At 49.9% G+C, this 12,858-nt stretch overlaps 1 protein-coding gene across 2 annotated transcripts in view; it reads right to left on the bottom strand.

Moving 5' to 3' along the window:
- Positions 1 to 12,858, bottom strand: part of LOC140404616 (E3 ubiquitin-protein ligase RNF167-like) — a 148,434-nt gene that overhangs the window by 118,631 nt on the left and 16,945 nt on the right. For both annotated transcript variants that reach the window (XM_072493220.1, XM_072493219.1), the window contains 4 exons: positions 10,237 to 10,324; positions 9,320 to 9,410; positions 6,619 to 6,724; positions 2,366 to 2,459 (listed from right to left, as the gene is read on the bottom strand). In XM_072493220.1, the coding sequence (XP_072349321.1) occupies positions 2,366 to 2,459; positions 6,619 to 6,724; positions 9,320 to 9,410; positions 10,237 to 10,324 (379 nt within the window). The remainder of the gene's footprint in view (positions 1 to 2,365; positions 2,460 to 6,618; positions 6,725 to 9,319; positions 9,411 to 10,236; positions 10,325 to 12,858) is intronic.

Raw genomic sequence — 12,858 nt, 5'->3', positions numbered from 1 at the left:
GCAGCACGGTAGCACAGTGATTAGCACAATTGCTTCACAGCTCCAGAGTCCCAGGTTCGATTCCGGCTTGGGTCACTGTCTGTGCGGAGTCTGCACGTCCTCCCCGTGTGTGCGTGGGTTTCCTCCGGGTGCTCCGGTTTCCTCCCACAGTCCAAAGATGTGCAGGTTAGGTGGATTGGCCAATGATAAATTGCCCTTAGTGTCCAAAATTGCCCTTAGTGTTGGGTGGGGTTACTGGGTTATGGGGATAGGGTGGAGGTGTTGACCTTGGGTGGGGTGCTCTTTCCAAGAGCCGGTGCAGACTCGATGGGCCGAATGGCCTCCTTCTGCACTGTAAATTCTATGAATAACTATGAATCATTCTAAATTACATACAACTACATTTAATAAGGCTTAGAAATGGCCCCGCCTGATTGGCATCCCTTCCACAAACATTCACTTCCTCGATCACCGACGCACAGTTGCAGCCGTGTGTACCGCTGATGGGACGGGACAGGTTGGGTGTGGGAAGAATGTTCCCTTGTTGGGGACGTCCAGAACTCGGGGTCGCAGCCTAAGAATAAGGGGTCAGCCATTCAGGACTAAGATGAGGAAGAACTTCTTCTCTCAGAGAGTTGTGAACTTGTGGAATTCTCTCCCACAGAAAGCTGCTGGGGCCGGTTCGTTGGATATATTCAAGAGGGAGCTGGACGTGGCCCTTGCGGCTAAACGGGATCAAGGGGTACGGAGAGAAAGCGGGAGTGGGATACTGAATTTGCATGATCAGCCATGATCATTCTGAATGGTGGTGCAGGCTCGAAGGGCCAAGTGGCCTACTCCTGCTCCTATTTTCTATGTTTCCATGTTACCACATGCAAGATGCACTGCAGCAACTCACCGAGGTTCCTGAGGCAGCACCTTCCAAACCCACCACCTCTACCATCTAGAAGGACAAGGGCAGCAGATACCCGGGAACCCCACCACCTGGAGGTTCCCCTCCGAGTCACTCCCCACCAGGTCCCAGGTTCGATCCCAGCTCTGGGTCACTGTCCGTGCGGAGTTTGCACATTCTCCCCGTGTTTGCGTGGGTTTCGCCCCCACAACCCAAAGATGCGCAGGGTAGGTGGATTGGCCGCGCTAAATTGCCCCTCAATTGGAAAAAATTAATTGGACGCTCTGAATTTTCAAAAAAACTTGATCTGCAGGAAACCTGCTGATTTCCCAACGCAAAGCTGTCAGACTGGCATATTCCAAGGTCCCGGCCGCATGCTGAGGGCTGCACAAGTGCTTGGGGCAGCTGCTGCAAAAGCTCAAATGTCACTCTGTAAAGTCCTCCCGCCGTCGTACACATGGGGTTAGTAATCTCGCGAAACCCCCCTTGGGCCGTACGTTTGACATGAAATATTGTAAATATAAACTGTAACTGTTCACAGACTTCACGGAAAGAAGCTGTTATGCATTCTGTGCAAAGTCAACGTCGAACTGTTATGAAATGTACTTTTACATAAATTTTATGAGCAAACTATATTTTTGGAAAAGTAAACTTGCAGAGCGGGAGGGCGGAGAAGTATCAGCCCGGATTGGTGGTCCGTGACAACTGCTGGTACGTGATACCTGTTCATCATCCACAGTGTTCTCCCTATTCAAGTGCATTCACACAAAGAATTACCACATTGGGGGGGTGGGGGGGGCGGCGCAGTGGTTAGCACTGCTGCCGGGCGGCACTGAGGACCCGGGTTCGATTCCGGCCCCAGATGACTCTCCGTGTGGATGGAGTCTGCACGTCCTCCCCGTGTCGGCGTGGGTTTCCTCCGAGTGCTCCGGTTTCCTCCCACAGTCCAAGGATGTGGATTGGCCATGCTACTTGCCCCTTGATGTCCAAAGGTTAGGTGGGGCTATGGGGATAGGGTGGGGGATAGGGATTGGGCCTAAGTGGGGGGCTCTTTCCGAGGGTGGGGCAGACTCGACGGGCTGAATGGCCTCCTTCTGCACTGTTGGGATTCTACGATTCAATGATTTGGGACTGCACCCAATCTCCACATGGAGCCTATCAGCAGAGTGGGGGGAAATGGTGGGGAAAAAGTGGATTAGAATAAATCGGGAGTGTGTGTGTGAGACACCAAACATTCCAACATTGCAGTGACACTTGGGTATGTCACACAGTCTAACAGGCAGTATCAAAGCAATCTGCGGTGGACTTGTAGTCACATAGCATTACATATTAATTGTGCACAGTCAATTGCATTCTTACCCCAGGAGGCTTCAAAATAAGGTTGTTAACCTGACTCCAACTCCGTGCTTTCCACAATCTCAATGCCAATGTGTACCTCTCTATTCCCACGGAACCATCCTGTGTTACATTTCTGTCCAGTTGCAGTGTCCCTACCTTTGTTGAATTTATGGACTGGAATTTTCTTAAGTTGCTCCTTTGAGAGTCGGCTCATCCGGATTCTGCGTCGGTACTGCACACATCTCACTATCTACAATACACAGAATAACATGAGATCGCAGGCTGCAGGGGATGTCGGCAAGCATCTCTTATTATTAAGCGGTGATGGCTGCACAAAATTACTGAAATCTCTATCTCAGTTTGAGACACAGTGCTTGTAGCAATTAGTACTCACACATCGCCCTTTAACATAAAGAAACATCCCAAAGACAGAAATATGAAGCAAAATTGGACATCAAGCTACAAGGAAACTTAATAGGTGATCAAATGCTTGGTCAAGAGACAAACAAGTTTTAAGGAGTGTCTTAAAGAAGGAAGGGAGGTGGATGGCACGGCGACGCAGTGGTTAGCACCGCTGCCTCACGGCGCCATGGACCCGGGTTCGATCCTGGCCCCGGGTCATTGTCCGTGTGGAGTTTGCACATTCTCCCCGTGTCTGCGTGGGTTTCACCCCCACAACCCAAAGATGTGCAGAGTAGGTGGATTGGCCCCTTCATTGGAAAAAAAAAAGAATTGGGTACTTTAAATTTATTTAAAAAAAAGAAGGGGGCTAGAGAGGCAGAAAAGTTTCAAAAAGGAATACCAGAACTTTGGGGCCACACCCGCCAATAGTGAAGTGACTAAAATTGGAGATTGTCAAGAGTTCTAAAATAGAGAAATGCAGATATCTCAGAAGGTTGTAGACAAGGAACTTATAGAGATAAACAAAGGGTGCGGCTACGGGAGAATTTGAAAATTTGATAAAATCGAAGCGTTATTTAAAGAGGTGATACAGGCATCAAAGTTTTTTTATTATAAGTTTAGAGCACCCAATTATTTTTTTTCCAATTCAGGGGCAATTTAGCACGGCCAATTCACCTACCCTGCACATCTTTAGGTTGTGGGGATGAGACCCACACAGACACGGGAGAATGTGCAAACTCCACACGGACAGTGACCCAGAGCCGGGATCAAACCCGGGACCTCAGCGCCATGAAGCAGCAGTGCTAACCCACTGCACCCACCATATCACCCCACAGGCATCACATTAATGTAAGGTCACAGGCGGGGCGATTTCTGGAGGCAATCAAGACATGGAGGAGTTTCAAGCAGGGACAGGGTTGGACAACGTTATGGAGGTGGAATTCAGCAGTCTTAGTGATGGCCTGATAGAGGAACGGACGGACGTTCAGCTCATAGGTAACACCGAGGTAACACTGAGGTAACACCAAGGTCAAGCACAGTCTGGTTCAGCCTCAGAAGGTTGTCATAGAATCATGGAATTTACAGTGCAGAAGGAGGCCATTTGGCCCATCGAGTCTGCACTGGCCCTTGGAAAGAGCACCCTCCTTAAGCCCATCCCTCCACCCCATCCCCATAGCCCAGTAACCCCACCTAAGTTGCGAGAGAGGAATGGAATCGATGGCGAAGAAATGCAGCTTGTTCCAGGGATCAAAGCCAATGTCTTTGATGTTTCCAAAGTTTCACTGGTGAACATACACAGAACATACAGTGCAGAAGGAGGCCATTCGGCCCATCGAGTCTGCACCGACCCACTTAGGCCCTCACTTCCACCCTATCCCCGTGACCCAACACCCCCTTAGTTTTTGGACACTAAGGGCTATTTTTTTTATCATGGCCAATCCACCTAACCTGCACGTCTTTGGACTGTGGGAGGAAACCGGAGCACCCGGAGGAAACCCATGCAGACATGGGGAGAACGTGCAGACTCCGCAGAAAGTGACCCAGCGGGGAATCGAACCTGGGACCCTGGCGCTGTGAAGCCACAGTGCTAACCACTTGTGCGACCGTGTTGCCCAAAATTTCTGCTCATCCAGTATGGGGAGCAGTCTGAAAATGCAGGGACAGTGGAAATGTTGTGGAAAGGGTGGTGGTGAGGTAGAGCTGGATGTTGTAAGCATCAGTGCGGAAAACGATGATGAAATTATCTCAGAACACAGCAAGGGACAAGCTCGTAAAGATTTAATGTGCAAGAAACATCAGGTGTGCGGAGTCTGCACGTTCTCCCCGTGTCTGCGTGGGTTTCCTCCGGGTGCTCCGGTTTCCTCCCACAAGTCCTGAAAGACGTGCTATTGGGTGAATCGGACATTCTGAATTCTCCCTCCGTGTACCCGAACAGGCTCCGGAATGTGGCGACTAGGGGCTTTTCACAGTAACGTCATTGCAGTGTTGATGTCAGCCTACTTGTAACAATAAAGATTATTAAAAGCCAGGCAAGGTGTGTAGTGTTAATATTATTCCAATGTCTTTTGCTGGGCAATGTGCTTGGCTGTGATTGGTGGAGCAGAATCAATGGGCCAAATGGCCTCATTCTGCCCCTATGTCTCATGGTCTTATGCCTGAGCAAGGCACCAAGACCGACTGTGGCTCAGTTATATCGTGCTTGCACCCTCAATGTATAGACACGAACATGAAAAGGTTGAGAGTCGGTGAATTCCGGTGCAGACGTGTAGGTGGGGGTTGCACATCAGGTGGCTCCTACTAGTCTCTGGTTTTTGGACATTTATGCCCAGTTTCAGGGGTAGTTTGTGATTGAGTTGGTGTGGGAAGTCAGAAGGAGGATGAGGAACGTCGAAGCCCCAGTAGAAGGGCTGCTGGAAAGAAGGGGGCGAGCAAACATTCACTGGCAGTGAGTCCCGCAGGAAGTCCCCATCAAACACTCCCAGGACAGGTACAGCACGGGGTTAGATACAGAGTAAAGCTCCCTCTACACTGTCCCCATCAAACACTCCCAGGACAGGTACAGCACGGGGTTAGATACAGAGTAAAGCTCCCTCTACACTGTCCCCATCAAACACTCCCAGGACAGGTACAGCACGGGGTTAGATACAGAGTAAATCTCACTCTACACTGTCCCCATCAAACACTCCCAGGACAGGTACAGCACGGGGTTAGATACAGAGTACAGCTCCCTCTACACTGTCCCCATCAAACACTCCCAGGACAGGTACAGCACGGGGTTAGATACAGAGTAAAGCTCCCTCTACACTGCCCCCATCAAAAACTCCCAGGACAGGTACAGCACGGGGTTAGATACAGAGTAAAGCTCCCTCTACACTGTCCCCATCAAACACTCCCAGGACAGGTACAGCACGGGGTTAGATACAGAGTAAAGCTCCCTCGACACTGTCCCCATCAAACACTCCCAGGACAGGTACAGCACGGGGTTAGATACAGAGTAAAGCTCCCTCGACACTGTCCCCATCAAACACTCCCAGGACAGGTACAGCACGGGGTTAGATACAGAGTAAAGCTCCCTCTACACTGTCCCCATCAAACACTCCCAGGACAGGTACAGCACGGGGTTAGATACAGAGTAAAGCTCCCTCTACACTGTCCCCATCAAACACTCCCAGGACAGGTACAGCACGGGGTTAGATACAGAGTAAAGCTCCCTCTACACTGTCCCCATCAAACACTCCCAGGACAGGTACAGCACGGGGTTAGATACAGAGTAAAGCTCCCTCTACACTGTCCCCATCAAACACTCCCAGGACAGGTACAGCACGGGGTTAGATACAGAGTAAAGCTCCCTCTACACTGCCCCCATCAAACACTCCCAGGACAGGTACAGCACGGGGTTAGATACAGAGTAAAGCTCCCTCTACACTGTCCCCATCAAACACTCCCAGGACAGGTACAGCACGGGGTTAGATACAGAGTAAAGCTCCCTCTACACTGTCCCCATCAAACACTCCCAGGACAGGTACAGCACGGGGTTAGATACAGAGTAAAGCTCCCTCTACACTGTCCCCATCAAACACTCCCAGGACAGGTACAGCACGGGGTTAGATACAGAGTAAAGCTCCCTCTACACTGCCCCCATCAAACACTCCCAGGACAGGTACAGCACGGGGTTAGATACAGAGTAAAGCTCCCTCTACACTGTCCCCATCAAACACTCCCAGGACAGGTACAGCACGGGAGTGAAGTTCTCTTTATAAATTCCCAGTGTGACCCAGACCCAAGCTCAGTGGAACACGTCCCATTGGAGCATTGCAGCATTTTTCACATCTCACCTTCGCCGCCGCCACATCACCAGCCTCGTGGCACACGGCCGATTAGTAGCAAGTCAGATACAACTTGGGTGATAGATGGAAACACCAGCTTGGTGAGTGAATACAGCTTGCTCGCGGCCTTTTCTGCTGGGCAGAACCACAACACAGGTACATTCTGCACTGTGCACTTACCATGACAGTAATCATGACGATGATCACAATTCCAACAACGCCAGTGAACGGAATGAGGTAATAGCCCAGGGGGAAGTTGAAGTCTGGCATCAGTAATATGTATGCACTGTGAATAGACAGAACAACGAGGAATGTTTGAAGTGGTGACTGATACAGGCAGTTCTGATATTCTGGGAAATACACTTGCATCACAACGGAAACAAATAGAACTAATATGCAAACAAACATCACAGTTCAGTAAGGAGGGTTTTCTCAGGGAAATAGCGACTGCAGCACAGCTCGGCCCAATGCACAGGACAACAGGCGGGAGAGAGACAGAAGCGAATCGCCCCCAACTCCCTCATAATGTGGAAGGAGCTAGAGGGGATTGTGATGTCACTGCTGCTCTTCACACTGCAGCCGAGGTGGGGACGGTTCACAATGATGGCCGAGTGGACGTCGTCAGACTTACTCAAGCGCAGAAGCAGGGCCCTCGGCCAATCGTGACTCCTGACAGCTCACTGATGGACTATCCAATCAACAGCATTGGTTGTCAATGAGTATCCCCAACGATAACAAATCTATCCACCTGCTCAGAGCGTTGCCATTACTGTAACCCCCCCCCCATGATCAACATCCCAGGAGGGGGTTATCATTGGTCAGAAACTCAACTGAACCATTCATAAAGACTGGGGCCACAAGAGCTGGGAATCCTGCGGAGAGTAACTCACCCCCCCCCCCGACCCCCCAAAGCCTGTCCACCATCGACAAGGCACAAGTCAGGAGTGTGATGGAATACTCTCCACTTGCCTGGATGAGCGCAGCTCCAACAACACTCAAGAAGCTCGACACCATCCAGGACAAAGCAACCTCGCTTGATTGCTCCCCCTTCCACAAACTTTCACTCCCCCCACCAGCGACGCACAGTGGCAGCCGTGTGGACCGTCTACAAGATGCACTGCAGTAACCCAACCAAGGTTCTTTAGACAACACCTTCCAAACCCACGACCTCTACCATCTAGAAGGACAAGAGCAGCAGATACCTGGGAACCCCACCACCTGGAGGTTCCCCTCCAAGTCACTCACCACCCTGACTTGGAAATATATATTTTAAAAATAAATTTCGAGTACCCAATTCATTTTTCTAATTAAGGGGCAATTTAGCGTGGCCAATCCACCTAACCCTGCACATCTTTGGGTTGTGGGGGCGAAACCCACTCAAACACGGGGAGAATGTGCAAACTCCACACGGACAGTGACCCAGAGCCGGGATCAAACCTGGGACCTCAGCGCCATGAGGCTGCAGTGCTAACCCACTGCGCCACCGTGCTGCCCCCGACTTGGAAATGTATCGGCCGTTCCTTCACTGTCGCTGGGTCAAAATTCTGGAGACCCCCCAATGACTGAACACCACCTGGGCTGCAGCGGGCAAGGTGGGCTTGCCACCCACCTTCACGTGATCTACTGGGGTGGGCAATTAATTCTGACCTAGCCACAAGTGGCTTCAGTGAAGGAATTAACTTCTCACCCCCCTGCCTTTTCCCCCCCGTAGTCCTGCCAAATTTCCCCCATTCAGACATGCATCCAATTCTCACCACGGAATCTCCTTCCCCTGGCAGAGAGTTCCAGGTATTACAATTTGCTGTGACAATGAATTTCCATCTTGCCCTGCGTCTTCTTTTATTTGGAAATTAACTTGTCCCTGTACATTTTACTGATTTGTTAGTGTAAACGCCAGCACTCCAGAACGTTGAAAAAGCCACCCGCAGACAACACAGATCAGGGGTAAACGAGGTAGGACTTGGAGCTCAACGGCGCACAGACACAAGGGTCAGAGCACCTCTGGGCCATTATAAATGAATGCATCAGATATACAAAGGGGAGGCAGTGGCGAAGGGGTATTGTCATCGGTAATCCAGAGACCCAGGGTGATGCTCTGTGGGCCCGGGTTCGAATCCCACCAGGGCTGATAATGGGAGGGCAGAACGGTGTCACAGTGGTTAGCACTGCTGCCTCACGGCACCGAGGTCCCAGGTTCGATCCTGGCCCTGGGTCACTGTCCGTGTGGAGTTTGCACATTCTTCCCGTGTCTGCGTGGGTCTCACCCCCACAACCCAAAGATGTGCAGGCTATGTGGATTGGCCACGCTAAACTGCCCCTTAATTGGGAAAAAAATAATTGGGCGCTCCAAATTTGTAATAAAAAGGGCTGATAATGGAATTTGAATTCAATAAAAATCTGGAATTATAAAAAGTCAAATGATGATCATGAAACCAATTGTCGATGGTTGTAAAGACCCATCTGGTTCACTAATGTCCTTTAGGGAAGGAAATCTGCCGTCCTGACCCGGTCTGGCCTACACGTGACTCCAGACCCACAGCAATGGGGTTGACTCTTAAATGCCCTCAGGGATGGGCAACAAATGCTGGGCCAGCGACGCCCACATCCCATGAACGAAAACACTGAGCCTGGTAGAGTGGTGAAGATGGCAGCAGCACGTGGATCTGCGGGAGCACACTTAATTTTGGAGTGTTCGGTCACCCTGGGAAAATTCCCTGGCTCGCAGGGAGCAGGAGTCGGAGTCAAACGGGAATGCTGAGTCAGAATTTGAAAACTGATGAATTGTTGATCCATGTCCTGAAAGAAAGCACTTCCAGCATTTATATAGATGCTTACAATGACCGTGCTATAATAGAACCAACCTGCGCTGTTCATCACTTACTCTTTGTCGTAGGTGAACAGAGACGTGAGAATGTGGGATGCATGGGCCCCGATGAACACGGACGGGATTGTTATCTGATGTCGGATCTCCTCTGCAGGATTAAATGAAATGTCAGCCAACAATCGATTCTGAACATTCACCCCTCTGCCCCACTCCGGGATCCCTACAATGTTGACCTGCTTCCACAGTCCCTGCCAATATCAGTCCGTCAGCTTCCAGGAGCTGTTTCCGCATGAAATGTAGCTCCCTTCATAACAGCACTGTGGCTGCACGGACGGCACATGGATCAAGAAGGCAACTCACCACCATCTTCTCAAGGCAATAATAATCTTTATTACTGTCACAAGTAGGCTTACATTAACACTGCAGTGAAGTTACTGTGAAAAGCTCCTAGTCGCCACATTCCGGCGCCTGTTCGGATACACAGAGGGAGAATTCAGAATGTCCAATTAATCTAACAGCACGTCTTTCGGGACTTGTGGAGGGAAACCGGAGCACCCGGAGGAAGCCCACACGGGGAGAACGTGCAGACTCCGCACAGACAGTGACCCAGGCCAGGAATCGAACCTGGGACTCTGGTGCTGTGAAGCAACAGTGCCAACCACTGTGCTACCGTGCTGCCGCCTCTGGATGCACCTACAGCACGTGGATCAAGAAGGCAGTTCACCGCCATCTTCTCAAGGTAGAGGGGGCTTCACTCTATATTTAACCCTATGCTGTACCTGCCTCGGGAGTGTTTGACGGGACAATATCGAAGGAGCCAGACCCTTCAAAAACCACCAACCCTACATATGGGCAGTGTCTCAACAGCCGACACAGGACCTGTCAAACGGGAATGGAAGCAAATCACCCCAGGAAAGTGCCAAAGAAATGATCAAATGACATTTGTTTTGCAATAGTGAAGAGTTGGAACCTACCGTTGGTTGAGCGCATACTAAGCAGCTGGTCTGAATCGACATTGTGAACGATTGCAGCTTTGTATCCTGCCCGCTGTGCCTGAAGCACCTGCAACAAAAAATACAGCCCATTCCTGACTACTGCAGGCCCTGAAACAGTAAAATACAGCCCAATTCCGCACGACCGCAGGCCCTTAGAGTTAAATACAGCCCATTCTGCACTAGTGCAGGCCCTTAGAGTTAAATACAGCCCATTCTGCACTAGTGCAGGCCCTTAAACAGTTAAATACAGCCCACTCCTCACTACTGACAAAATAAAGTTATTTTATATCAACTATATTTTTCTTTAAATAAATGTAGAGTGCCCAATTCATTTTTTCCAATGAAGGGGCAATTTAATGTGGCCAATCCACCTACCCTGCACATCTTTGGGTTGTGGGGGTGAGACCCACGCAGACACGGGTAGAATGTGCAAACTCCACACGGACAGTGACCCAGAGCCGGGATAGAACCTGGGACCTCGGCGCCATGAGGCAGCAGTGCTAACTGCTGTGCCGCCCTGAATCTCAGTTTCTGGGATAAAAGTAGAACATAGAACATAGAAAAATACAGCACAGAACAGGCCCTTCAGCCCACGATGTTGTGCCGAACTTTTGTCCGAGATTAAGAACAAATTAATCTACACCCCATCATTCTACCGTAATCCATGTACTTATCCAATAGCTGCTTGAAGGTCCCTAATGTTTCCGACTCAACTACTTCCACAGGCAGTGCATTCCATACCCCCACTACTCTCTGGGTAAAGAACCTACCTCTGACATCTGATAAATAGGTAGATAGAACTTTGTCATTTATTGCCAGGGGAATTGAATACAAAAGTAGGGTGGTTATGCTTCAGTTGTACAGGGCAGGACTGAGAGCTGGTGGTGTAGAGTATCGTATGGAGTACAGCTCACCTTGGTTAAGGAAGGATGGAAACACACCAGAAGCGGTTGTGAAAAGGTTTACTAAACTAACACCTGGAATGGGAGGGTTGGTCTTACGAGGAAAGGATGGAAAAGTTTGGCTTGTAACTGCTGGAGTTCAGAACAGCAAGAGGCGACTTGAATGGAACGCAAGATCCTGAGGGTTATTGGGTGTGGCGAGGATGTTTTGTCTTGTGAGAGAATTTTGAACTCGGGGGTCACTGCTTCAAAACAAGAGGCCGCCCACTTGAAAGTTCGATGAGGTGATTTTTTTTGCCTCTCAGAGGGACATGAGTCTTTGGAACTCTCTTCCTGGTGGAAGCAGAATATTTAAATATTTTTACGGCAGAGGTAGATAGATTCTTGGTCAGCATGGGGGTGAAAGGTTATCGGGGGCAGGTGAGAGGCAGATTTGAGGTTACTGCTACATCAGCTATGATCTTACTAAACGGTGGAGCTGATTGGCCCACTCCGTATTTTCTGCTCCTATGATTGTCGGCACAACAAAGGCGGCGCACCCATTCCGGATGGGAGACATCCTACGTTACTTCGGGAAATAAGGCAAGTAATTGCGGATCTGCTAACAATAATCTATCAATTCCCCATTAGATGCAGGAGCTGTGTCTCAGAACTGGTGCACTGTCTATTATTCCTTTCTTCAAAACAAGGGGAGCAGGGTAGAGTGAGGATCTCCAGGCAGCCAGCTTAATATCAGTACTTTTAGTAGCAGAGGGGGTTTACGAGAATAGTTCGAGGGATAAAGAATAAAGGATAAAGGTCGGTTATTCTTTTTTTAAAATAAATTTAGAGTGCCCAATTAATTTTTTCCAATTCAGGGGCAGCTTAGCGCGGCCAATCCATCGACCCTGCACATCTTTGGGTTGTGGGGGCGAAACCCACGCAAACACGGGGAGAATGTGCAAACTCCACACGGACAGTGACCCAGAGCCGGGATCGAACCTGGGACCTCGGCGCTGTGGAGGCGGCAGTGCTAACCACTGCGCCGCCGTGCTGCCCGAAGCTGGGTTTTTCTTCTTGAAGCACAGAAAGCCAGGAAATTATTTTATGATATAAAAATCGCTTATTGTCACGAGTAGGCTTCAATGAAGTTACTGTGAAAAGCCCCTAGTCGCCACATTCCGCCCGCCGCCTGTTCAGGGGAGGCTGGTACGGGAATTGAACCCGCGCTGCTGGTCTTGTTCTGCATTACAAGCCAGCTGTTTAGCCCACTGTGCTAAACCAACCCCTTTTATGAAGGTGTTTGGGCGAAATCAAGAGAAACGCTGTTGAAGAGCTGAGTGGTCGATAAGCAGAGGGCCCAGATTTAAGCAGATTGATAAAAGAATCAGAGGCAACCACATGTGAAGTGTTTCAATGTCACAAGCTGATGTGATCTTGAATGCAATGTTGGATAGGGGTGGCGAAGATGCCTGCAATCGTAGCTTTTCAAAGCGGGATAGAGAGAAAACGTTGGAGGAATACGGGCCAAGATCCGGGAAGTGGGATCAACTGGATTGCTCTTGGTGAGAGCAGCAAACTATAGTGGCCGAATGGTTCTGGAGGACGCAGCCTCCACAGTAAAACCACTCCGAATGGCAATGGGTGACTGCTGCAGGAATTCAAGCGCAGCAATAACATCCTTCACCTCAGGCACCAGCTTCATAAGAAAGAGGATAAC

This window comes from Scyliorhinus torazame, chromosome 31, assembly GCF_047496885.1.
Source record: "Scyliorhinus torazame isolate Kashiwa2021f chromosome 31, sScyTor2.1, whole genome shotgun sequence".
Taxonomy (NCBI): domain Eukaryota; kingdom Metazoa; phylum Chordata; class Chondrichthyes; order Carcharhiniformes; family Scyliorhinidae; genus Scyliorhinus; species Scyliorhinus torazame.
Note: the sequence above shows the minus strand (reverse complement) of the source record. Positions and strands in the feature narration are given on the sequence as shown.